This window comes from Euleptes europaea, chromosome 6 (assembly GCF_029931775.1).
Source record: "Euleptes europaea isolate rEulEur1 chromosome 6, rEulEur1.hap1, whole genome shotgun sequence".
NCBI classification, from domain to species: domain Eukaryota; kingdom Metazoa; phylum Chordata; class Lepidosauria; order Squamata; family Sphaerodactylidae; genus Euleptes; species Euleptes europaea.
The window spans coordinates 99,221,727-99,247,934 of NC_079317.1; the positions used below are offsets into that span (position 1 = coordinate 99,221,727).

Below are 26,208 nucleotides of genomic sequence, written 5' to 3' on the forward strand. Positions count from 1 at the left end.
AAAGTTCTCCAATGTCAGATTGCACCATTCACAGTTCAGGGGGAAGCTGTGTTTTTTCACGGTATGGCTCTTAAATATGGACAGGTTGTTTGCAGCTGCTGACTCCGGGACACAGCTCATGGGGTGAGGAATAATAGTGGGTTGATTACTGTCCTGTGGGAGACCATGTGCATCTAGCAATACTGTGTCTGTTGAGCGCACAGGTATTCTGAGCACATATGCGCTGTACGGTAAAATCCAAAGACGAATGGAATTTGACTTCTCCATTTTTATGGAGCGATTTCTTCTCTCCTGGGCAGCAGAAGTTCAGTTCTTGGTAACAACAGTGGGACACAAATCGAATGGCGTGGGGCAGGGTGCTCTTTTGGGGACAGGCTTGCAGAGCATGGTTGGGGGAAAGGCCTGTTTCCCAGGGTTTGGATGAAGGGCACATGATCAAGTAACCCTGATGAAGCTACACAGATCTGGCTGCGATCAGTACCTGTTAGGAAGACACCTGGTGGCGCTGCTGGGGAAGAATAGTCTTACAATGTTTTGGTTTTTCAGGGGCCTCTCTTTTTGTTGTCAAAACATCTCATGTATAACGACAGGAAAATTTTGATGTCTGTCTAATCTGTACAACTCCTATGCACTACCCCTTTTGTTGAGGGAGTATGTTCCTAACATCCCTAAATTCAGGGATCAGTTTTGAAAAAAAGAACATGAGTAGTGAGCTCAGAAACTAGGATTGCCACCTCCAGGTGGGCACACACAAATTCGCAAGCTGTAAGTTAGTTAGCAAACAAAGAAACAGCTTCAAACTGCAAAACAATACAAGTTTGTATTAAACAACAAATAATCATGCACCATACATATGACAAACATGGACAATGTCCAGCCAAGTAAATTTTATATACAATTGAAGCCACCGCAGGGAATATTTACAGTCCTGGGCTTGAGAGCATCTTTTCTCTTCAAGAGGTAAGGTAATAAGTCAATGCTACAGAAGTCCGGTTCACTTTCTGTTTCGGCTTATGTCAGCCTTCCTCATAAGCCGAAACAGAAAGTGAACCGGACTTCTGTAGCATTGACTTATTACCTTACCTCTTGAAGAGAAAAGATGCTCTCAAGCCCAGGACTGTAAATATTCCCTGCGGTGGCTTCAATTGTATATAGAATTTACTTGGCTGGACATTGTCCATGTTTGTTGTAACATATGTATGGTGCATGATTATTTGTTGTTTAATACAAACTTGTATTGTTTTGCAGTTTGAAGCTGTTTCTTTGTTTGCTAACCTCCAGGTGGGGCCTGGAGATCTCCTAGAATTACAACTGATCTCCGAGCTACAGAGATCCTTACAGAACTCATCTTGGAAAAACCAGAGTTCCCCTGGAAAAAAATGGCTGCTTTGGAGGGTGGACTCTATGGCATTACACACTCCTGAAGCCGCTCCCCTTCCCAAAGCCCCTCCACCCACAAACCTCCTGAAATTTCCCAACCTGAAGCTGGCAGCCCTGTCAGAAACCCAATTCATCAAGCGAAAGAGCTTCTTTGACCTGCATAACGTTCTGTTTCTAATCGATCTTCCTTCCCTGTTGTGGACACACTTTTAATGTGCCTCACTTCCGTCCTTGACCATCTCTGAACAAATCTTGGAAAAAATCAGGTGTTTAAAGTTGCCGTGAGATGAAATCAAACCAGTACAGAAGTCTGTGGAAGTAGAACGCAGCACAGAGTGCAGAAAGTGAGAACATATTTTCCATGTCCTCTTTATCAATCCAGATCTAATGGGTCTTCTCCTACAGCCAGGCCCAGTTTGAGGAGCCCCGGCATCAGGTCCAAAAGCAGCCAGTCGTGAGACAATGGAAGCCACTTGCCTCAGCCATGAGAGAACAGGAGCTGCACCAGCCAGAGCCTCCTGCTCAGGACTGCGGCAGTGGGGATGAGAACCAGTCCGTGGCTCAACTCAACGTCTCCCGCTTGCGCAGTTCCTCTGTGGAGATCCGTGAGAAGGGCTCAGAGTTCCTGAAAGAGGAGCTTCACAGAGCTCAGAAGGTAAGTTTTTGCAAAGAAGTGAGGATGGCCAAGTTGTGAGAAGAAGCTCATGTACCTGAATCGGTGTGAGCTTCTTCTGAATTGCTCACCAGTGTGTGCTGCCTGATTTGCTCTCCAGTTCTTGTGCGCTGCACTGATTTTCCTCAGTTAAGTTTATGTCTATTCATGGATAAGGTCATTACTGAGTGCAGAAGAAACCGGAAACCCACTGGAGGATAAAGGCCACACAAACCATCTTTTAGTATTTTGTGTATTTAATTTTCCTTTTGTCAAACATATTATTGCCTATAATTCACAGTGGGTAGCCGTGTTAGTCTGTCTGCAGTGGTCAAAAAGGGCAAGAGTCCAGTAGCACCTTAAAGACTAACAAAAATATTTTCTGGTAGGGTATGAGCTTTCGTGAGCCACAGCTCACTTCTTCAGATACAGCTGAAGAAGTGAGCTGTGGCTCACGAAAGCTCATACCCTACCAGAAAATATTTTTGTTAGTCTTTAAGGTGCTATTGGACTCTTGCCCTTTTGAATATTATTGCCTAACATTTTATGTGTTCATAAGCATTATATGAACTGTCCCCCCCCCCCCCATAAGTGCGCTTTACACTTCAAATCATTGGTGGTTTTGTGTTTCTATACTCTTGGCAAATGTGTATTGCTAACCTTTCTGCCTGAACATTCCTTTAATTATTTTATTGTTTCTTGTTAAAATGGTATGGTTTCGTACCACATGTGTTTGATGCGTAACAAAGGATTAGGTAAGTTTATGTTCCCTCGATATCTATTAGTTATTCTAAAAACGAAACCTCCACAGAGGCAGAATATTTCTGATTTTCAGATCCTTGGAATCTACATATATTTGTTTTTGGACACAATCCAGAGTGCTAGTTTTTAAATTGAAGGTCCCAAAATGACTTGGCACTTGGGGTACCTGAAGGACCACCTTTCCCTATACTGTCCTGCCTGCCAGTTAAGCGGCCCTGCTTCTTAAGCCCTGACCTCTGTGTTCCAGCCTTCAGAGGTGGGGTGAGTGGCAACTGGGGAACAGGGCCTTTTCAGAGGTGGCCACCTGTGAAATCTCCTTTCCTTAAGGCTTGCCTTGCACCTACTGTACTGCCTTTGACATGTATCGTTACCCAGGTTTTTCTGGGAAGGGTGCCATATTTTAGCTGTAATTTTTATGGCCTGCTTCTATTCTGTTTTGTTAATATAATTTTAAGTTGTTTAATGTTATTTGTATGCTGGCGAGCTTTTGGCTTGTTCTTGTGGTTGGTTTTACTGCTGATAATATTATGGTTGGATTTTTATTATATTAATTATGTATGTATGTATTTATTTATTTATTTAAGAGATTTCTGTGTGGCCTTGTCAGAGTCCTGCTCGAGGCAGCTTACAATTAAAATAATTAGTACTATAAAACCAAGCCGTTGAAACAAACCCAGGAATATATATATATAAAAAAAGACCTTAGTCCTGAAGCAGTCCATTAAAAAGCTGGAAAAATAAAGCCCTGAATTGAAAACCAAGGTAAAAAGATATATTTTGGCCTGGCGTCTAAAAGACAGTAAAGTAGATGTCATGCAAGTGTCAAGGGGAGGGAAGGGAGCGTTCCAAAAGGGAGGTGCCACCACAGAAAATGCCCTGACTCTAATAGCTACCCGCCTCACATTTCTGATCTGCCTCAAGAAGGTTTTAATGCTAATAGACCATGACACTGATACTTTCATTATTTATTTACTTTATTCATTTATGGGATATTCTGCCTTTCTCCCCAGTGGAGACACACAGCGGGTTACATCTTTCTCCTCTCCTCCATTTTACCTTCACAACAATCCTGTGAGGTAGGCTTGGCAGAACGTGTGTGACTGGCCTAAGGCCACCCACCAAACTCCGCAGCAGTGTAGAGATTTGAACCTGGATCTCCCAGATTCTAGTCTGACACTAACCAGTACATCGCACTGGCATAAACATATGTTTGCAAGAGTGTTAACCTAGTACTGTAGTTTTCAGAGTACGCTGTCCTCCCCTAAGGAAGTACAAGATGCGCTAAAGGAGAGGTGAACTCTGGGCTAACCTTCCTACTCCCCCAGCTTGGACATACTTCAGTCTGCCTCCAGCCTGTTATGATTGGTCATTCTCTAGGCCTGGCAACATGGCTAGCTGAACATTTCTATGTGTTGTTCTTGGTTATATTTCAAGAAGCCCAAATGTATGACTCTCCCCTACCATCTCTACTTTCCTGATATAATTTTGGAACACCTAATGAAGATTCGAACCCTGACCTGGATACCCCGGGCTATCCTGATCTCATCAGATGTCAGAAGCTAAGCAGGGTCAGCCCTGGTTAGTACTTGGAGGAGAGACCAGCAAGGAAGTCCAGGGTTGCTACACAGGCAGGCAATGGCAAACCATCTCTGAATGTCTCTTGCCTTGAAAACCCTGTGAGGTTGCTATAAGTTGACTGCAACTTGACAGCGACAAAGAAAAGGAGAATCAGCAGCTGTAGGGAAGAGAAGCAGTAGCTTCTAGTAGCTCTAGGTTGTATCGTGGTTTCCCCTGTTAAAAAGGTCTCCAGAGTCAGGGATGTGGAAAACCTTTGGCCTAGGCCCTTAAAAAAACTGCCAGTTAGTTTAGATAGTATTGGCATAGGTGGGCAAGTCGTGTAAGGCAACTGCTTAAATTCTTAAAAGCATCTGTGAGGGCAGTCCTATGTGCTTATGGGGAGTCCTTGCCCCATGCCTACAGTTTTTGGCCTTTTATGCAGGGTCGGTTTGTGCTGGATCTGCTGCTGTCTAACTGCACAGTATTTGCAGTTGAATTCTCAAAAGACGATGCACAGGGGCTTTCCCCCCCTCCCAAAGAAATTCCAGGGGTACCTTGTGATCAATTATGTATCCCCAGCAAAAATGTAGAGCTTCTGAACCACGAGTGAGTCCCTCCTCCTTGAAAACACTGCTTTGTAATTGGCTGTGATATTATTTTTAACTACATCACCAGCCCCTTCCATCCCAGCAATGGGATGCTTTCATTTGTTCTGAACCGAGAGGCCATTTACAGCCTAAGCAGAGAAGGGTTCGGACAACCCCCCCAACCAATTCGTTTCTGGCTATCTCAATGAAGGGGTCATAAGAACATAAAAACACTCACACAATCACTTGTGACCATTTCGTTGTTCAATCAGTACTCTTGCATTCATGCGCACAAAAAGGGTTTCATGCCTATAAGAGGACGCATATAAGAGGAGGACAGCAAATCAGCCTGGCTCTGTTCCATCCTGCCCAGAACTGAAATTGACCCACACTCGCTGTGAAACTGGCCAAATAAGCAGCCTCATACATAGTTTGTGATTACCTGTATTTCAGCTTTCTCTCAGCTGTTGGATCTGAAACTGACCCACACTCATTATTGTGAAACTGACCAAAAAGCAGCCTCATGGTATTCTCTTTTTAGTGCACTTGTTAATGGCTTCGAGGGGAGGGGATGGATGCGGGGAGAATGTGGGTGGAGGAAGCAAGAATGGGCATGGGGAGAAAATCTCTAAGTGACAAGTATGCACAGGACCAGCTTTCAATTTGGGATCAAGACAGACTTTAAACTCGGGGTAAAACCGCATCCTGAAAACATGGCGGAAATGCAAGGGGAGAGTAAGGTGATTTCTGAAGGTTGGAAAATACATGCATAATTAAAACGAAGCCCTGAAGTAGTTGGGGGGTGACCATGCCAGGAACAACCCCTGCATAAAAGGCCTTGGTTTCTCATGTGTTTCTCCTCTGCAGGAGCTGAAGTTGAAAGATGAAGAATGTGAAAGACTTTCCAAAGTGAGAGAACAGTTGGAGCAAGAACTGGAAGAGTTAACAGCAAGTTTATTTGAGGTATTGCCCCATACTTAAACTGAGATCAGTGCCTGGACCCCAAGGGGATGCTCCTACTCTTCCAGAACCAAATTCAAGCACTATACATGGACTTTATGAGTATATGCGAACACATGTACATACACCAATACAGATCACGTCTCATTCTCCAGCTATGCTGGAACTGATTGTGGAGAATCAAATTTATATAAATAGCCAAATTGTTTCTGCAAGCCATGCTGTACTGCTTCAGACTGTAGGTGAGAGAGCTACTTGTTTGAGTACTCAGAATAAATTCCCTGCAGGGAGAAAACCACTTTGTTAGGGAGAAAAGTTCTGGCCTAGCCTCCTTCTTGGCACAATAGGTTTCTATGTTCAGAGAGTACTGGGGAACAGTGAAATGAATGATTTACCCCCATCTGAAAGGCAGAGAACCAAGGGGCCACAAGGGCTGTAATTCTCCTTGATCACACAGCTCAGTGCTGACTACTGATGCTACTGTGTCCGCTGTTCCTTTCCTTAAATATATAGCGCTCAAATATAGAGCTCTAGGACTGTTCATTACTTGGTGATCCCCAATTGTTATGAGAGTGGCTATGCGCTAGCCTTCTCCAGGTGATGATAATGGTAAATTCCCACAGCCATCAGTTGAAGGGGTTCCATAGTTCTTTAAGCATGACCCCTAATAACCTTGAGAGCAAAAATGTTCTGTGCTCTGCAGGACACAGTAGGTGAGAATATATGACACTGTTACCACCTGTCACCTGATGTGTAGTAAAATTCCCCTTATCCCTTGGAAGGGTGATACCCTGTGATGCCATGGTCATAGTTGAGAGCCTTGTTTTTGGTGTTCACCTGCCTCACAGTTCCACATCAGTGAAAGTTTAAATTTTTAAAAATGTCTCAGACTTAATCAAACTTATGCTACTTTTAAAAAATGGTGGTTTGTAACCTTTGCCCTGACTTAGATAGCCGAGCCTAGCCTGATCTTGTTAAATCTCAGAGGCTAAGCAGGGTTGGCCCTGGTCAGTATTTGGATGAAAGACCACCAAGGAATGCCAGGGTCATGACACAGAGGCAGGCAATGGCAAAACATCTCTGAACCTCTCTTGTCTTGAAAACCCTACGGAGTTGCCATAAGTCTGCTGTGACCTGATGGCAAAAAAGAGCGTAACTTTTGTAGTATGATTCAAGCACTCAGAGTGGTTCACTGTATCGTGTTGAATATCTGACTGTGTTGTTTACTGTCATCATTCTTCCTATTTCTTGCATTGTTACAGGAGGCACATAAGATGGTCCGGGAAGCAAATACCAAACAGGCAGCATCAGAGAAACAGCTGAGGGAAGCACGAGGGAAAGTGAGTTCTATCAATCGACCTTATTAGATTCAAGGCTTAAATTAGCTACATATGGTACCCTTTTAAAAAAAAAACCCTCTTCTTAAATTGTATAAATATGGTATTAAGTATAACAATTATATATGCAGAAAACATACTATTTATGTTATCCCTAAAAAGAAAAGATTCTATCGATTGAATATGATATTGAATTTTTTTAAAAACATCTCTTCGATATATTGTATTGAATATGTCAAATATGGTGGGAAAAATTTCACTGCTGAGAAGAATTATTAGGCATATAAAACAATGATTAACTTTTATTAGAAGTATAATATAATAACTAACATGATCTATTCTTAGCTATATTATTTCCAAATTTATTTTAATACACTAGTGAATATAAATATTGCAGTTAGTAAGTGTAAAACAAAGAATTTTATGATTTATGATGAAATATTAAGATAATTATTAATTAATTCTGTCTATTATCTTATTACATATTGCTTTCTACTGCCTTTAAGTCTAGTAATATTATTGATATATCTTTCCTTTCCTTTTGTATAATCGACTGAACTATTTTAATTGTAAATGAGATACTGATATGGTTTTTTTCCTGTATTAATCCTGGCTTCTTCTTTTATGTTTTGTTTTTATTATATATATAAATGTTTAAAAATTATATATGCTACTATAAAAATATATTACGCTTCCTCCAAGGAGTCCTTTCCTCCTCCATTTTATCCTCACAACAATCCTGAAAGAGAATGACTGGTCCAAGGTCACCCACTGAATTTTACAGCAGGTAGGGATCTGACCCTATATCTCCTGGATTCTAGTCCTCACTCTAACCACTACACCACACTGACTCTCTAGCAGATTCATATCATGAAAATAGAATGACGTCAGCCTTTGTTTGTTAAACATGGTATATATAGTCCCCTGTGCAAGCACTGGGTCATTCCTGACCCATGGGGTGATGTTACATCACAACTTTTACTAGGCAGACTGTGTTTACGGGGTGGTTTGCCATTGCCTTCCCCAGTCATCTTCCCTTTACCCCCAGCAAGCTGGGTACTCATTTTACCGACCTTGGAAGGATGAAGGCTGAGTCGACCTTGAGCCGGCGATTTGAAACTGACTCCCGTTGGGATCGAACTCAGGTCATGAGCAGAGCTTTGACTGCAGTACTGCAGCTTACCACTCTGCGCCATGGGGCTCTCTTTGTTTGTTTGTTTGTTTGTTTGTTTAGCATTTCAAAATATCCTAAATTGGTGCCAGTTTTCTCTAGCCTGGATGCAAGAGGTAATCTTGTCCATTAGAGCTAGGTCCCAAATTTTAACACCCCATCCATAAAATCTGGGAATATCTGAGGGCTTCTGATATTTAGAATAGCTTAATCTACTTGCAGATATAAGGTGTGGTATCTCCTGTTTTGGGGAGAGTTCCTTTCTTGTAGGTTAACAAACCAATTTCAAGATGACAAAGGGTACATCTGGTTTTAAAATAGAGCGAATAGTTTGCATTATCTGAGTCCCAAACTGCTTAGGTTTCTTTACAGCAATGTTCATATTTCCAATACCTTAGCCTGTAATTTCTATTTTGAATAGCCTGTTGTTAAATATCATTGTGCAGACATCGTTGTTACTGCACCAGGTCTGGTTCTTTAAAAAAACCTGAAACCGTGAAAAGCTTCTTCCTCCATACTATTTTAAAATAACTTTGCTTAGACAGTAGGTTGACAAAGTGCTGATAGCCATCATAAACGGTGTGTCTGTATGCATATATGTGTGTGTGAGAGAGAAAGCACAATGAAAAAGCAATTTTGGTTTTATCTGTGACTGAACCACCCCTGACCCCTCCCATACTTCCAGGTCCTGTGTCTTTGCTTGACAGGCTTCTCCGTTCCCCCCCTCTCAGAAATGGAAGAAGGGGGAATTAGAGGGCCATCTTTTCTTCTAGACCTTTTGAGTCTGGAACATACAGCTTCCAGGCAGGTAAATTCACCTTAGGTCCTCCATCATAAGAAAAACCTACATAACAAGTGGACATGATGGTAGAGGTCTTGGTCAACCAGTCTGTGAAAGGGGACTTCAGAAAGGGGATCGAGGACTGTATTAACTAGGTGTTACTTGTTTCCTTTTCCTTTTATCCCTTAGAAGCTCCTTGATCAATTGATCTTGAGCAGCATATATCTAGTGTTGGAGGGATATAAGGACTGAAACAAATCTTGCCACTGACAGTGTAGCCTTGGGGTCCCTGTCGCTTAGTAAAAAAGGCATTATGTCAGTCACAGAGGCATTGGATTTGTATATTAAAAGGGGGGAAATATAGTGCGATCGAAGTTCCTCGTAAAAGCGGCATTGCAAAAGGGCACGGGCTCATGAGTCAACAGAGCCAGAAGAGCAAGGGCAGATCCTGTCTGAGTATGGTATATTCAGAATTCTGCCCTGCATTACCATAGAAGGGTTAGCATTCAATCTAGCCAAGCAAAAAGCTCTACAGAGACGAGGAGTTGTCAGATAATATGTATAGGCAGGCAGACCACGTGGAGGGGGTATTCTGAAGAACTGGGATGAACAGACACGACGAGCACGAAAAGTAGTGCTGTTATAATCGAGCTCTTTAATGTGCTTTTTAATTTTGGCAAAAGCTTCAGTTTTCCCGAGATCTGATAACATATCCTGCGAGAAGCCCAACAACGCCAGTTTCTCATCTAAGATTTTTTGCCATGGGGATTTGAAAGCAGTTAGAACCAGTTTGTCCAGCATCTCTAGCATACCCCAAACCCAGAGGAAACGCCTAAAGGTTTTTGAAAGGAATCCACAGATAGTTGTTGCGAAATGTAGGCAAAGGATCCTATTGTAATGTGGCTGCACCACCATCTGCTGGCAGGGTGAAAGCAAAGCACCTGAACACTTTCTGTCTCTTCACGCAACTGGATTCTTGTGTGTATTCAGTTGCTCATCCGTCAGATAAATGAGAACTGCTGAATTCATGGTCCTGGGGATTTTGACATTTTACCTTTTCCAGCTCTGACTGTGGGAGAAGCAAAGGGGGGTGGGAGGGGAGAAACAAGGTTAGCTGGCCAGATTTTTAAGTGATGCAACCAGAAATATATGGACACCCCCCCGTCAAATAATTCCTGCTAGTATTACTGACATTTTGTTATTGCTGCTTGTCTCAGCTTTCTTCTGACGGTTTCCCTGTGTAATATCACTGCAAAAGTTCACTTTAAAATTGGCAAAATTGGAGCCAGCTCTCATCTTGGGCCACGTCAACTTTGCCCGCTGCGTGGAGACCTTCTTAACCCATCCTTGACTCTTACCAAGTCAGCCAGTGCTAATGAGGGTCAAATGCTTTCCACAGCACAGCTGGTCTCGCAACTTGCATTATTTTTCAGTCCTGGCGTAGGGATGCCTGGAAGCCTCTTTAAGAAATTTCACAAGCCTTACATAAATTCTTTTTTCCTTCCCTCAAAGTTCTGTGGATGTTTCACCCAGGCAGAAACCTCCATATTCACTACAAGATGCCAATATGAGTGAAAATGGGAGGCAACTTGGGCTTCAGCACCTTTTAGAGAGCAGTCCTAAGCTGGTCTACTCAGAAGTAAGTCCCATTTTGTTCAGTAGGACTTGCTCCCAGGAAAGTGTTCGTAGGAGTGCAGCCTTTGAGACTTATCTGGCTACTCTGTGACATTTTGTAAGCTACTTTGGTTAAGCTTAAAGGTGCCATTTTCTGCCTCTGCAGACAGGGATGACCCTGAGGAAGGCTGCATCTCATTTGAGTATGTTCTGCCCAGGTAGCTTGCTTTGTGTAGGCACTGAGGCCAGAAAACTTGAGGAGAGGAGTTGAACTGTCTGACCAAGCTGTTTCCACTGAGAGAAGAGCAACTGTTTAATCTCTTGGGAACGGGAGGGAGGGAGGTGTGTATTTTGGCAGGTCTGTGAATGCATAGAGTTACAAATATATATTTTTAAATGTACCAAGAAGAGTTGAATCCTGCAACCCGTGTGTATAAGGCATATTTGTATCACTTTCCATAGTTTATTTTGTTTCTTGTAGTAGTGGAGAAAAGAGCGATTTGGGACATCAAATTACTGACAATCTCAGGAAATGTAGTATCACCATAAACCCCATCATGAAAAACTTAGTTAGCATGTACAGTTGTACTATTTGCATATTTAGGAAACTTTGAAATACAGATGCTTCCATTCATAGTTTAGAGCTAGTGTGGTGTAGCGGTTAGAGTGCTGGACTTGGGTCTGGGAGACTCAGGTTTGGGTCACCTCTCTCCCACGGAAGCTTGTTGGGTGACCTTGGGCCAGTCACACACTCTCAGCCTTACCTACCTCACAGGGTTGTTGTGAAGATAAAATGAAGAAGAGAAGAATGATGCAAGCCGTTTGGGGCTCCGGAGGGGAGAATGTGTGTGTATAAATGCAGTACATAATCATTTTCTATAAGCAAAACTACGAATATATTCACACTACTGCTGAGACAGAGCTTGCTACGAAAAACGTACGCTATGCTGCCTTAGAACATGTATCTCAGCCATCTGAGAGGCAGGAAAGGGATAAAAATTTAAAATACAGAGCACAAGATTAATAAAAATAGTGTGCATTTGGACAAAAAAAACGAAGTCACAATAGGACTAGCATTCCATTTGGATATCAAATTAAAACTTTATAGTGTTGGAAACCCGAAACTCTTTAATAATATCAAACACATTTTAGCATATTAATTGTTGCAAAAAATTATTCACATCTAAACAATAAACATATCCTTGAAAAATGTATATGCCTACAGTATACGTAGGAATCATCTATATAGCTCTCGTAGGTTATCCGGGCTGTGTAAATGTGGTCTTGGTATTTTCTTTCCTGACATTTCGCCAGCAGCTGTGGCAGGCATCTTCAGAGGAGTAACACTGAAGGACAGTGTCTCTCAGTGTCAAGTGTGTAGGAAGAGTAATATATAGTCAGAAAGGGGTTGGGTTTGAGCTGAATCATTGTCCTGCAAAAAATAACAAAGGTAATGTGCCAATCATTGTCCTGTAAGTATCAAGATAATGTGCTAATGAGGGTGTGGTATGTTAATATGGAACCATTGTATCCTGAAGTGATCTGTTAATGTGTGAAAACCAAAGCTAATCTGCATGGCTATTGTTGACTGTAGTCTTTGTTAGTCTGGAGGTTTTCAAGACAGGAAGCCAAGCCTTATTCATATGGTTCCATATTAACATACAACACCCTCATTAGCACATTAGCTTGATACTTACAGGACAATGGTTAGCACATTACCTTTGTTATTTTTTGCAGGACAACGATTCAGCTCAAACCCAACCCCTTTCTGACTATATATTACTCTTCCTACACACTTGACATTGAGAGACACTGCCCTTCAGTGTTACTCCTCTGAAGATGCCGGCCACAGCTGCTGGCGAAACGTCAGGAAAGAAAATACCAAGACCACGGTTACACAGCCCGGATAACCTACGAGAACCAATGAACTCTGACCGTGAAAGCCTTCGACAACATCTATATAGCTGTTTCTCAAGTGCAGCCCCCATCTACAGATATCTAAATCCATGGATCAGGGCCACTGTTACACTAAACAGATTTTTCTGCAAACTTAGGTGACTTCCCAAGTTTGCAGAAAAATCTAAAATCATTAAAAAAAATACACTGGTTTTTTTTAAAATTCCTCCAAAAGTGAAATAGCGTTCTCTGTGCAAGTGCAGAGAACGCTCTTCCCTACATTCAGCGTGGTGAAGCCTGAGTGCTGCATCTGCCTTGGAACCCCGGAGCTGTGGTGGGCCTGGCAAAGGCAAAGCTGCCTGGGTGCAGTGGCAGCTACAGGAGAGCCCAAAAGCTGCAGCGGGCCTGGCAAGAACGTGTGTGTGTGTGTGTGTGTGTGAGATGGGATTCCCCTCATGAGTCTCACGGGCCCACTCTTGTCACTATCTAATGTTGTAGATCTTTATATAAAAATATTCATCCATGCTGTACATTTTGAGTGAGTAAAACCTTGCCTTAAAAGCACTTCACCCATCCCAAAAGAAAATACTTGGTAGCATTTTTGCTAGCATCCCCCCCCCCCCAAAAAAAAATTTCCCCATTTTTTTCTGTTGGGAAACTAAAAATAAGCCATTGGAAAAAGGGGGGAAACGTTTTTGTCTGGGCCTTTATGTTTGTACAACAGGGGGGCTAAAAGGTCTTGAAACACAAGTGGGTACTCTGTGACCCCTCTAGAATCTTCTGAAGTTACTGGGACTTAGTGGGCTTGAGTGAACCCTTGAATGTTCTCCAGGATGAGACAGTGGCCAGTTGGTACTCTGGATTTTCTTCAGAGCATCTGCTGCCTTTGCAGGAACTTGTCCTCTCCTCACCAGAAAGCAGGGTGTTGGTGACTCCTAATCCTTTCCATTCTGACACCCAGATTGACATGCTGCAGGCAGAGGTGACAGCCTTGAAGACTCTGGTGATAACATCCACCCCTTCCTCTCCAAACCGGGAGCTGCACCCCCAGCTCCAAAGCCCCTCGAAAACAGCCTTCAGGAAAGGGCATGGGCGCAACAAAAGCACCAGCAGCACTGTTGTCACGGCCACAAGCCAGGGCACACCTTCAGAGCCAGCCGGCAGTGAGTTCAAAGAGGTGGGTCCAGTTGATTTGCCAGCATGAGTGCTTGAAGTCTTGGGAAGAGGGGGGAGGTAGAGGGCTACTACCAATTCTGGAGAAAAATTGAGAAAAAACCCTTCTCATAGAGGCTTAATGGGATGTGGTTTACCAGGTAGGGTTGCCAGGTCCCTCTTTGCCACCAGCAGGAGGTTTTTGGGGTGGAGCTTGGGGAGGGCGGAGTTTGGGGAGGGGAGGGACTTCAATGCCATAGAGTCCAATTGCCAAAGCGGCCATTTTCTCCAGGAGTACTGATCTTTATCGGCTGGAGATCAGTTGTAATAGCAGGAGATCTCCAGCTAGTACCTGGAGGTTAAGCAAAAATAATCAACACTAGGCCCAGTTCTACACATATATTCTAAGTGAGAAGTCAATACAAAAAGTAGTGCAAGCAATATCTACAAGTGAGCGATAGTCAAACAAGAGAACATAGTACAACAAATATCAATGAACAAGGTCAAGGAACATATATACAAAAAATCTATGTCTAATGTTTCTCTCTGAGTCTAAAGACTTGACTGACATAATGCCTTTTTTACTAAGTGATAGGGACCCCAAGGCTACATTGTCAGTGGCAAGATGTGTTTCAGTCCTTATATCCCTCCAACACTAGATATATGCTGCTCAAGATCAATTGATCAAGGAGCTTCTAAGGAATAAAAGGAAAGGAAAGGAGTCTAAAGACTTTCACTGTGACCATTACACAGACAAGAATCAACTTCTAGACTACTATGTAGCATTAAGAAAATAACAAGGCTGAAGAAGCCATCTTTGGTGAAAGTGTCTATTACCTGGAAGACGTTTCCTTTTGATATTAAGTGTCAGCTTGGTCCTCGTTTGAATTACCCACAGCACATGGCCAGCGGATTATAGAGTCTGATTCCATATACGGACCTCATCAAAAATCTACAGGAATCCTTTCTCCGCCATCCATAATGTCTCCAACCGAAGCTTATCACGACAATGTTAAACTGAAACCGGGTGTCCACTTCACTTACAATGATATGATAGAATCTACGGGAGAAATTAAGACTATGATCAAACTTCAAGAAAAATTTCAAAAGCTGAACTGGTTAACTTATCTACAATTGAGGTCCAATCTGCAAAAAGACTGTCTATACCCTCAACCATTTCGCGAATTAGCAGAATTTGAGCAGTTTATATTTAAAAATGATTCACACGTATTAGGGAAAATTTATAAGCTCCTCCTGAAATACGATACAGAAGAACAAGTGAAAACAAATATGATAAAGTGGATGCAAAATTTTGGAGAAATGATCAGTATGGACATATGGGAAAAACTTTGCACTACTGAATTGAAATATACTGTCAAGAAGTGAAAGAAAATTGGTATAAAACTTTTTACAGATGGTATCTGACTCCAAATATGCTTTCCCAGATGACAATTCCAGGGGAAAAAGGTGCATGTTGGAAATGTCAAGTGACAGACGGTTCTTACTTTCATGTCTGGTGGACATGTCCAAAATTACAACTATACTGGAAAAGAATTCATCGAGAATTACAGTTGATGTTAGATATGAAGTTTACACTTGATCCCAAATTTTATCTACTCAGTATAGTGCCGCCAAACTTACCTTCGAAATCGCATGACGTTTTCAAATATGCTACAACAGCTGCCAGAACAGTGTTAGCAAGAACCTGGAAACAAACTCATATACCTGAAATTGACGCCTGGAAAGAAAAACTTTTGGAATATGCAAGTATGGCCAAAATGACTTTTGAATTAAATCCTAAACCTAGTGAACCTATTGAGCAATTTAAGGAGAAGTGGGCGTCTTTTTATACTTACATAAAAGGTAGCTAATACCTTAATCAACTGCTAAGTAGAATATAAATTTTTAAAGACTAGAAATCAATCAGACTCAATCTTAACAAATTAAAGATACTCTGTAATTATGTTTTATTCAGAAATATTTTATAATACTGTATTGTTTTTACAAAAATAACATTTACCCCTTCCCTTTTTTGCCTTTTTGTACCCTCCAATTATATAAATAAAACAATTATATATAAAAAAAAAATCTACAGGAATCCTCTTCACCATTTGGACCAGCTCTTACAAAGACTGATATTACAACTGGAAAGTCTTTAGACTCAGAGAGAAACATTAGACATAGATTTTTGTATATATGTTCCTTGACCTTGTTCATTGTTATTTGTTGTACTATGTTCTCTTGTTTGACTATCGCTCACTTGTAGATATTGCTTGCACTACTTTTTGTATTGACTTCTCACTTAGAATATATGTGTAGAACTGAGCCTAGTGTTGATTATTTTTGCTTAGCCAACTTGTATCGCACTGTGAACTGTTTTGCAGTACTTGGAGGTTGGCAACCCTATTACCAGGTGATGTTTACTTCCATGCCATAAAAAGATCCTATTGCCCATTTCCACACATTAAGCCTCTATTAAAGGGACAGGACAGTTTTCACCAGGCTTCTTGGCAACCTTACCATGGCACTGCTTGCTGCATACTTTCCACAGGGGTTGGAGAGAAAGGTCATATGTCCATAGTCCTTTGCTCCATTAAAGCAAGTGACCAAGTAAGTCATTTGCAGTGACTGTGTGAACCTGGCAAGGCTCAGTAATGCAAGGCTGCTAGGAGTGTTTTGGGGTTCTCTAAATCCAAGCACAGGTCACCACTGAAAGATCTCCCTCGGTACTGTGGCCAACTGGTGTTTCTTGTGAGGTGCTCAGCACCTTTACAAACAGGGTCTTCCTCTCCCTCTCATGCCGTTTTGCTCTCTCCCCTTCTCTTCCTGTCTCTTTCTTCCCTGTCTGCCCATCTGTCTGTCCCGTTCCTCAAAGTCTGGGGTGCCCACTCTGCTCTCCCTGCTTCTCTGTATCGTCCCTGCGAAGGCTATCCACATCACCTATGAGCCAGGCTGGCAGTCCCTGGCAACAGACTCTTCCTTCTCTTCTGCTCCTTCATGGCAGGTAATCTCTCTCAACTTGGGGCTGCAGTCGGGTGACCCAGTGCATAGGAGGATTGGTCTCCTGTGGTTGTGTGTGTGTGGGGGGGATGGTCACTTTGGCAGGTAAACCTTGTTATGCAAGTATGATAAGAATTACGCTTACTGAAAATCCTTCTTTTTTTGCAAGTATAAAAGGCCAAAGCCTGGTTCTGCTTCATATTGGGTCACCCTGAATGGGAACAAGGTACTGATGTTGGGGAAAGGCAGTAAAGTTTGGCCACAACCGCCTCTTACATCTCCCACCCCTTTTTGGTTCTTTTTTTTCATACTAACACCCATCTTTTTTTGTTTTGTTTCTCTAATTGTTTTTCCATATTGTGGCTCTGAAGTTGTCTCCTGGCATCAGGTGAGCAGATTGTAGCACCGGGCTTCCATGCTGTCAGTTCAGACCTTTCTATGGGGGTGCTGGGCAGCTTCATTCACTTCCTATGTTCTTCTCATGTCTGTTTTTTTAATAATTAAATATTGGCTTTAATAATAATGGCAGGGAGGAGCAAAACTCCTTCAAATATGCACTTCTGGAAGATCCATGTAGTCGCGGCTTCTGTCGCTCAGCAGTATGCCTCATATTTGAGGCATTCTGGGATTTCCTAAGCCTGAAGGGCATGCTGGGAATGGTTGGAGCAGTAGGATGGTGGGAAAAAAAACAACGGGAGTATCTTCTGGATTTTGGAAGAGAAGTTGAGTTCTCAAAAAGAGGCTCCTGCCCATAAACTTCACAGTTCTGCTGCTGAAGACCTTAGCCTGATTCTACGACCTTAGGCAGTTCATGAGAGGGAGGGCATCTTGGCCATCTTCTGGGCATGGAGTAGGGGTCACTGGGGGTGTGTGGGGGAGGTAGTTGTGAGTTTCCTGCATTGTGCAGGGGGTTGGACTAGAGGACCTTGGTGGTCCTTCCAACTCTATGATTCTATTCTATGACCTAAGGTGTTTGGAAACTAGAAAGGGAATGCAGAGAGAAGTTCTTCCACAAGAAGGCAAGCGAGAGTGTCTTGTCTCCTTCTCTCCCAAGTTAAAGCCATGGATCTGTTTGGTTTTGTGAATCTATTATTTGTAGACATTTTCCCTCACTGAAAAGGCCTTTAGTGAGGGACTCCTTGCATCCTTCTTTCTTCTCCCAGCATATTTGTCCCATAATCATCATGGTCCCAAATCTTCTGATACTGGGCCAAAAAGCAGCAGAGCAGATATTAAAATTATTTTTCTTGAATTTGTCTCCCCCCTGGATTTTGATGATCCTTGTTTGTAGGGTTGGAACTGGATTTTCTCTGGTTTAGCAGGGTGGCAGCTAAATTCACAATGGATTAATGTTCTCCTTCCTTTTCTGAGATATCAGTGGGATTCACTCACTTTGTGGCTGTCGCTGTTCTGTCTTTCTCTCATTATGAGTTCATACTGAAGGTAAACAATAGAGGGGAATTAATCTTCTGTACATCCAGTGGCATGTAGTGTCCCAAAACTGTGGGCTTTTCACAGGCTTATGACTAAAGGTGCCCTTGTTTGTTTAATGTGCCATGGTTGATGAAAGATGCCCTCTTGCTGATGTTTCCTTGGCATGGGCTTCTCTTCTTTGTGTGGTTACTGCTATGTGTCTGGAGACTTAGATTCCAAGGCATTGGAGTTCACTCTCTGGTTCACATGTCACAGTCTGCTTGTTCACCTCATGGGTTGCACAATGAATACCATCTATTCTGAGGTAACTTCTTGGCTCTTGTGTACTAATAACTTGTTGTCTTGTCTGGTGTGGTTGTCTTCTGCCTTCCATTCCATGCATCTCTGTCACTGCAGGTGGATTCCATCTTGTTTGCAGAATTCCAGGCTTGGAAGGAGTCTCCGTCTTTGGATAAATCATGTCCCTTTCTTGAGAGGATATATCAGGAAGATGTGGGGCCTTGTCTGGACTTCACCAAACGTGAGGTGAGTTCAAAAAGAGTTTTGCTGATATTTTTTTCTCCCCCATGTTCTTCTACTAGGGTAACTTCTAAAAACAGCTCCCTGTTTACCACCTGCTGATTCGAATATCCTGCCTTTTGTTTCTCTTGCTGCAGCTGTCAGAGTTGGTTCAGGCAGCCGTGGAGCAGAACACACTCACCATTGAACCAGCGGCTGTCCAGGCTCTCCCTGTGGTGAAGGTGTCAGCCATTGAGTGTGGTGGACCAAAGTAAGAAACTTTCTCAGTTGCATATCTGGCTTCCTTCACTGCTGCATCAGAAGTTTCTTTTATGAGTCAGAACCTTCTGCTTAAATGCACATGGAATTCAGCTCATTTATTTATATTCTTGCTTTCAGTCAGTACCTTGGACCTTTCAGCTTAGATTGACTGCCACGAAAACTGTAATAATGAAACTGAACAACATAGTAGTTAAAGTGGTGGTGAAATCAGTACTGACATAAGCCCAACACATCTGCTCACCTAAAGACTTTTCAAAGTAAATCTTCACTAGTCTTCTAAAAGCCAGTAGTGAGCTTCGCAAGGGAGGAAGTTTCAAAGGGTGGTGACCCCAGCAAATGAAGCTCTATTCTTTGAGGCCAGTTGCACAGCTTTAGAAGGTGCGGCCTTGGAGTCTAGTCCTATAAGTTGACCTACATGCATTGATAACTTGCATGGGAGAAGACCATGCCTTGGGTCTCAGGCCTTTGTTCTGCAGACAGTCCCTGAATGGAAGCCAACTGCGTTGAATGTAACAGCAGTTTAGGGGAAATGTGTACAACCCTGCAACCTTATTCCTCCCCCATCACAGGAACCCTGATTCTGGTTACCCTGACAAATAAATGCAGGTGTATAGGCTTAGAATACCAGTTAGTGTGGGGAGGGAAGTAATTCTGGTTCACCTAGCTGGAAAAAGTTTAAACACAATTCTCAGTGTGAGAAGGGAAGAGCAAGGGGTGGGTGCCTGGGTTTGTGTGCACTTTTCCTCAGCCATGCTTACATGTAGCATCTGAAAGCAGCCAACGTTTGTGTCTGTGTGATGCGGACATGTTTCTTTCCCTGTTCTCTAGTCATTCCTTTCCCAGGGATCCTCTTCTAGCTACTACTGCTCAGTGAGTTCCTTCATTCTCTGTTCCACATCTGATTTACAATGTAACACAAACAGTGAAAGATGGATATAGATTAAAGAGTGTAAATCTTCAAGAGCCTCATGACCAACTTTTTTTTTTTGGTATGTTTCCAAATGGTGTGTCTTTGGGCTTATAGATGCTTGTCTACCATATATTTGTGTGCCTAGGAGTCCCCCCACCCCCATTTCCAGATGATATAATAAAGTGATTGTCTGGTGATAATTAATCCACAGAAGGGGCTTTCGTAGAGAGCTTCTCATGCTAGGCTTAGATTATTTATACGATTTCAGCTCTCCTGTTCTTGGACTCTGTAATATCCAGGATTTTAAAATGGTCTTTTGTTATGGAGCAAAACACATTTTCCTTTTTCAAAGAAATGACCCCCTTCCCGGTTTCTATTTCTTAGTCCTGCATCTCTTTGATAATGAAATCCTAGTAACAACAACTTTAAGAGTGATTTTTCACTTTTCTTTCCTGCTTTTTGATAATTCTAGCAAACTGATTTCTTTCAAGAAATAAGGCCTAGCATGAAATTGGCTGCCTCCTTCAGTGTTTTTCTTTAAAATCTTTCTTTAGATTTGTTAAAAAAACCGAGTCACCTTGAACTATGTGGCATGCCAGATGTCCATGGAGCTGTGTGCCAGTGGTGGAGTGCCTGTTTTTGTCCCAGGTTCAGTGCCTGGCACCTTCAGTTTAAGGGTCTGCCAGGTTCCTGCAAGCAATGCAGAGCTGAATGGATCTGACTCTGTATAAAACAGCAGCATCTCTTGGGGTGGGAAGATATGGCAGTGGGAGGAGTGTTGGTGCAGGAAGACACAAGGGGAGATGTAATGGCGCTCTCTGCATGTCTAATCTCCATCCAATCCCTCAAAATGTGGGTGGGAAGGCTCTGTTGGGTGGCTCCACTTCGACCTTGTTGTGGTGCGATGCCAGCTCTGTGAAAAATAAGATCGCAACAATACCTGACCTGTTGCATGAGGAACAGGTCGACCTGGCTTGCTTGACTGAAACCTGGCTGGATGACTCTGATCTGGTTACTTTGACACAGCTCACACCAGCTGAGTGTAAAGTCCTTCTTCACCAACCTCGAACTGGAGGACGGGGGAGGGGATAGCATCTTTTCCCTGTGAGTCTTTTTCCATCACTGGGTACCTGGTGCAAACAGAGGCTGGCTTTGATTGTCTGTACCTTGTGTTGGGCACCAGGGACAGATTAGTGATCCTGCCAGTGTGCCATCCACCTAGTTTACTGGCAGGGTCTTTGCCTGAGTTGACAGAGATGGTGTTGGAGTTGGTGTTGAGGACCCTCAGGATGATTGTGCTTGGGGATTTCAAGAAACATGCTGAGGCAGCCTTGTCTCTCAGCCAATTTGGTCACACTGATCCATACTTCTGTAACCTCATGGCTGGATTACTGCAACATGCTTCACGTGGGGCAGGCCTCAAAGACAACCCGGAAACTATAGCTGGTCCAGAATGTGGCATTACTACTATCGTCAGGGGCTAGCCACTGGGAACATTTTTAAACATATACGCTGGTGGCCAGTCTGTTTCTGTGTTCAATTCAAGGTGCTAGTATGACCTTCAAAGCCCTTCAGGACCTGAGACCCATATATTTGAAGGACTGTCTCTTTCCATAAGTCCCTATGCACCAACGGTGGTCATCAGGCAGCCAATCTGTTGGCGAGTGTGCCACTAGTTGAATGCCTGCCTGCTTGCCCATGTGCGCCCACGGGGGGAGGGTCATCTGGGGCAGCTGCCTGCTTGGGGCTTGGTCGGCTATTTTTTAAGTTGGTAATTTTGTATGGCCAGCGAATGATGTTATAATTATCCAAATTGGTGGAAAAAAGGTTCCCCACCCCTGGTCTATTGCCAGTCAAAAGCCACTTTTCACAATGTCACAAGGCAGGCCCATGACAGCAAGTCTTTGGGTTTTTTTTCCCTCCCTTTCCCCCCATATCCTCCTTGCTGTTTTCATGCATATCAAGCCCATGTTATGAATTATATATTTTTATCCTGATTTTGGCTCCTCCCTTTTTTCTTTTTCTTTTTTCTGTCTCTTCTCACAGTGGGTTCCGGTCCCAAATTGTAACGTAAGTGGGTTTTTTAAAGCGAATGATTAACAGATGTTTGCTCCACTAATAAGTTACTAACACCTAGTTCCCTTTGCTTTTAGAGCTGCTGGTCACTCCTTAACCAAAGCTAATGCTTTACTGGTATTTTCCAGTATCAGACCTTGACAAAGGAAACTGCTCATAGATAGCCTGGAAAGCCTTCCTGTCATTTAATAATATTTCTTATTCTTCTTGGGGAGGGGAACTACTATTCTAACATTGCAAAGAATAATGGAAAGAGATGATGGCAGAATAGAGTATACCTTGACAGCATCTCTCAAAAATTATGTGTGTGTGTGCAAAGTGCCTTCAAGTCGCAGCTGACTTATGGCGACCCCTTTGGGGGGGTTTTCATGGCAAGAGACTAACGGAGGTGGTTTGCCAGTGCCTTCCTGTGCACAGCAACCCTGGACTTCCTTGGTGGTCTCCCATCCAAATACTAACCAGGGCTGACCCTGCTTAGCTTCTGAGATCTGACAAGATCAGGCTAGCCTGGGCCATCCAGGTCAGGGCCTCTCAAAAATCACAAGTCCACCAATCCTCAAGAACACAGTACTAAAATTCTTTACTTGAAAGTTAAAGCCTCTGCTTCTGGTTTGGCTTATAGCAGCTTGCCGAGCTGGGTGTGCTCTTACTTTGAAGAAGAGCCTTTCGCTGAACTGTTTTTTTCCTTGCCTCCCCCTTTACAGGAAATGTGCTCTGAGTGGCCTTTCCCGAGCATGCAGACATCGCATCAAACTGGGGGACTCCGGGAATTATTACTACATTTCTCCTTCCTGCAGGGCCAGGGTAAGTCCTGAGACCATCTGCCTAGAGGGTAATAGCAGAGTTGGATTTCTGCATAAACTAAGCAAACTACAGTTTAGAGCCTCAGATTATGGGAGCCCTCTAAATACAACACACTGTTGAATGCACCCTTGAATAAAAAGGTCTTTGGACGTAGCACAGTAAGGAGTGGACTGAACTAACATCACTTTCCCCAACACGTTGGGTCTTTTTTTTAACACATGGGACATACTTATACTGTTGAAATGGCATGTCCCAACTGCGGTCTGAAGTGGTACAGTCTAATCTGCCACTTTAGGACTCCCGTGATCCTACTCTGCTGCACATGTAGACCAGGACTGTGTAATTGTGCGATGGGTAAAATGGGGTCTGTTAAATCCTAGAAAGTTTTTCTTTCTTCCAGATTACAGCAGTTTGCAACTTCTTCACCTACGTTCGCTATATCCAGCAGGGACTGGTAAGACAGGATGGTAAGTAACCATTTTCTCTCCCATTCTCCCTCTTTAACTGTGGAGGCCTTGCTGCTCTCTGTTGGTTAGGCGATTCAGCCAGCCTGTTTCCTGTAATGGGATCAGCTGAATTAACCCTGCGCTTGACCTTTCCTCCCTAGCAGCGGAATAACTTCTTCCTTTTTGAAATATTGCTGGAAGAGAGATTACCAAGAGTGATGTTCCTGCCTTATCTGAATGAATAACCACGGGTTGGGGAACGACACATTGTGCATTAAGGGATAGGTGGGTTGAGTTGAGACACTAAAGAAGCAAGTGAAGGTTGGCTAGTTAGAAGTCTGGGTTGGACTGTAATGTTTGAATTTGGGTGTCCTGCTGTCTAGGGTGTCCTGCTCTCCAAAGCCCTGGGCAGCAACAGGACCTGCAAGTCAGGGTTCAGGATCAGGACCAAGGGGTCACAGTCCAAAGTCAAGTCCACAGTCAGGCGGTGTAGTCCAGAGCAAGGCCCAAAAGCAAGTCCAGGGCTCAGGCAACAAGGTTCAGAGAGCTGGCAACACAAATGATAGGATATTTAGTAAGGTTGCGGACAAATTGATCACACACTGACTCCAACCTCACTGCAGGCTTATTTAGGCAGTTTCCCAACAAGTGATGCTGGCTCCAGTATTAGGCTCATCTCACAAGCTGAATCAGCTCCTCTACTCACAACCCCCACTCAGCCCCATGAAGCTCACTGGGTGATAAGGTATTTTTCGGGGTGGGGGTCGGCTTGGCTTTGCCGGTTGCATACCCCTAGGTGTGACAGTACCTTAAATTAGCTTGTCGAGCATGTGTCTTTGACAGAAGCTGCCTCCCATGTTAATGGAGTGCTCCAGTGGGAGAAGACTAGCTGAAGGGCCTGCCTGCCCTGTAGCTCCTCTAGCCCAAAAAACTCTGGATCCCAAGGTGGCATTTCTAGGGTGGGATACCGAACAAGCTGCATAGGCTTCTTATTTGCTTCCCCTTTTGCTTTTGCCTTGCAGCGGAATTGATGTACTGGGAAATCATGCGGCTCAGGAAAGAAATGTCGCTTGCCAAGCTGGGGTTCTATTCCAGTGAGATGTAGCTTGGTACTGCCAGTCATAAAGGTGTCGCCATACAGATACACCACCAGGCAGACAGATGGCATGGTGTAGCATCTCCGTTTGGAATGGAAGCCGGCAGATGCAACCAGAAGACCAAAGGAGCACCAATTTTCCCTGTGAGATCATTTGCTGCTTTCTGAGTACGCCTTCAGACTTGCCCATCAACTCCTGGATCTTTGGCACAATCAAGTGAGATTACCCATGGAATTCTTTCTCTGTGCATTCTGCTTCCAGCTTATGTCTACTGTTCTTGAAGTATTTGATTCAGTAGTTGTAAGAGCCATACTCTGAACTAGGCTCTTGTTGATCCTGCCTGTTGCTTGGAGTTGCAGATGTGACTGGGAATCCCCACATGAAAGAAGGAAAGGTTTGAGCTGTAAAGGCCAGCTTGTTGCTCCGGCTGTTGCGGGGGCGGGTGGGGGGGGGTGCTCTCCAAATGCTGGCATCACACAATGACCTTGCTTGATAGCCACAAAGTGGGTGTTCTTCCAGTGTTTCCCAAACCTCTGTCTTCTGAGAAGTCTGCAAGATTCAGGCTGGAGAGGCTGAGGCACAAAGAATGCTTTTGATTTTGTTTATAACTCAGGGTTTGCATTTTTGGTTGCATAACAGATTCCATACTTGACCCTGTGAAGGCAGGCGTGTATTCTAGACCAAACCTCTGACTGGAGGCTCAGTCATGATGCAAGTATGAGGAAGTTGCATAACAACTGGTGTCCCGCAACTATGTGGAGGTCAGTGGCCTAAGGCTGTGGATTTCCCACCCCCCACTGTTGAGTGGGGAGACTTGGCTGCCATATTGGTTCTTCAACGAACAGCTCCCATCTACTGACATCACCATATGTCTCACTTTAATTCTTTCATTGTACTTTGTTACCATCTAAACACCAGCTGAAGATTCACTTCTACTACGTTACTGCAGAATCTTATGTAAGACACTTTGCCTCTGTGCAGATTTCCCATCGGATGGCTATATCTGTCTAATGGCGTTTTATTAATGTAAAAGGTAAAAATTAATATGGAGCATAACAAATTGAGTTCATCTTGACTTTCACTCCAGAATTTTTTGGAAGATTGTGTGTGTGGGGGTGTTACTTCTGCTCTTTTTTTAAGGAATGGGAGAGTGGGTACAATAGATTAAAAAGGTAAAGGTCCCCTGTGCAAGCACTGGGTCATTCCTGACCCATGGGGTGACGTCACATCCCAACGTTTCCAAGGCAGACTTTGTTTGCAGGGTGATTTGCCAGTGCCTTTCCCAGTCATCTTCCCTTTACCCCCAGCAAGCTGGGTACTTATTTTACCGACCTCGGAAGGATGGAAGGCTGAGTCAACCTTGAGCTGACTACCTGAAACCGACTTCCATTGGGATTGAACTCAGGTCATGAGCAGAGCTTTTGACTGCAGTACTGCAGCTTAACACTCTGCGCCACGGGGCTCCACAATAGATTATGGAACCAAAATTTAGTTTTAACTTTATAAACAGCAGGTAGACTTGATATTGAATTTGAAAACCACAGAGAAATGGTGGAAGGCCTGTTAAATGATAGCAATGCGGAAAATCTCTCCTAGCTTTTGATTTGGATGCTAAACCATTTGAAACTTCTCTTGAGAAGAGGATGCTTGATTTTTAAGGCCAGCATTGCTGGCATTCTCTTCTATCTGCAAGCTGCCTCCTGAAGTCCTTTCCCCTTATCCTCAGATGTATAGGGACCGGTCAATGGTTTATTAATTGGAGAAGGCACTCAGCACATGTTCAAATGCACTCTTTTTTTCACATTCCATGGA

The 26,208-nt window shown here is 43.3% G+C and overlaps 1 protein-coding gene across 2 annotated transcripts; it reads left to right on the plus strand.

Moving 5' to 3' along the window:
- Positions 1–1,822: 1,822 nt before the first annotated feature.
- RAB3IL1 (RAB3A interacting protein like 1) lies at positions 1,823–24,427 on the plus strand. Of its 2 annotated transcripts, XM_056852157.1 has the most exons (10): positions 1,823–2,035; positions 5,806–5,901; positions 7,161–7,238; positions 13,659–13,874; positions 16,725–16,853; positions 18,680–18,808; positions 18,940–19,052; positions 22,754–22,853; positions 23,254–23,320; positions 24,322–24,427. In XM_056852157.1, exons 1-10 carry the CDS (start codon positions 1,865–1,867, stop codon positions 24,402–24,404), a joined length of 1,182 nt encoding a protein of 393 aa, XP_056708135.1. In that variant the 5' UTR covers positions 1,823–1,864; the 3' UTR covers positions 24,405–24,427. The 2 variants fall into 2 exon arrangements, with proteins under 2 accessions (XP_056708135.1, XP_056708136.1); XM_056852158.1 differs by lacking the exon at positions 16,725–16,853.
- Positions 24,428–26,208: the final 1,781 nt, after the last annotated feature.

Excerpts from the sequence above, each read along its gene's own strand:
- RAB3IL1 (XM_056852157.1), top strand. The coding sequence starts at position 1,865 with ATGAGAGAACAGGAGCTGCACCAGCCAGAGCCTCCTGCTCAGGACTGC. Across the intron at positions 13,875-16,724 it reads CCGGCAGTGAGTTCAAAGAG|TCTGGGGTGCCCACTCTGCT; the intron begins GTGGGTCCAGTT and ends CGTTCCTCAAAG. Across the intron at positions 22,854-23,253 it reads CTCCTTCCTGCAGGGCCAGG|ATTACAGCAGTTTGCAACTT; the intron begins GTAAGTCCTGAG and ends TCTTTCTTCCAG.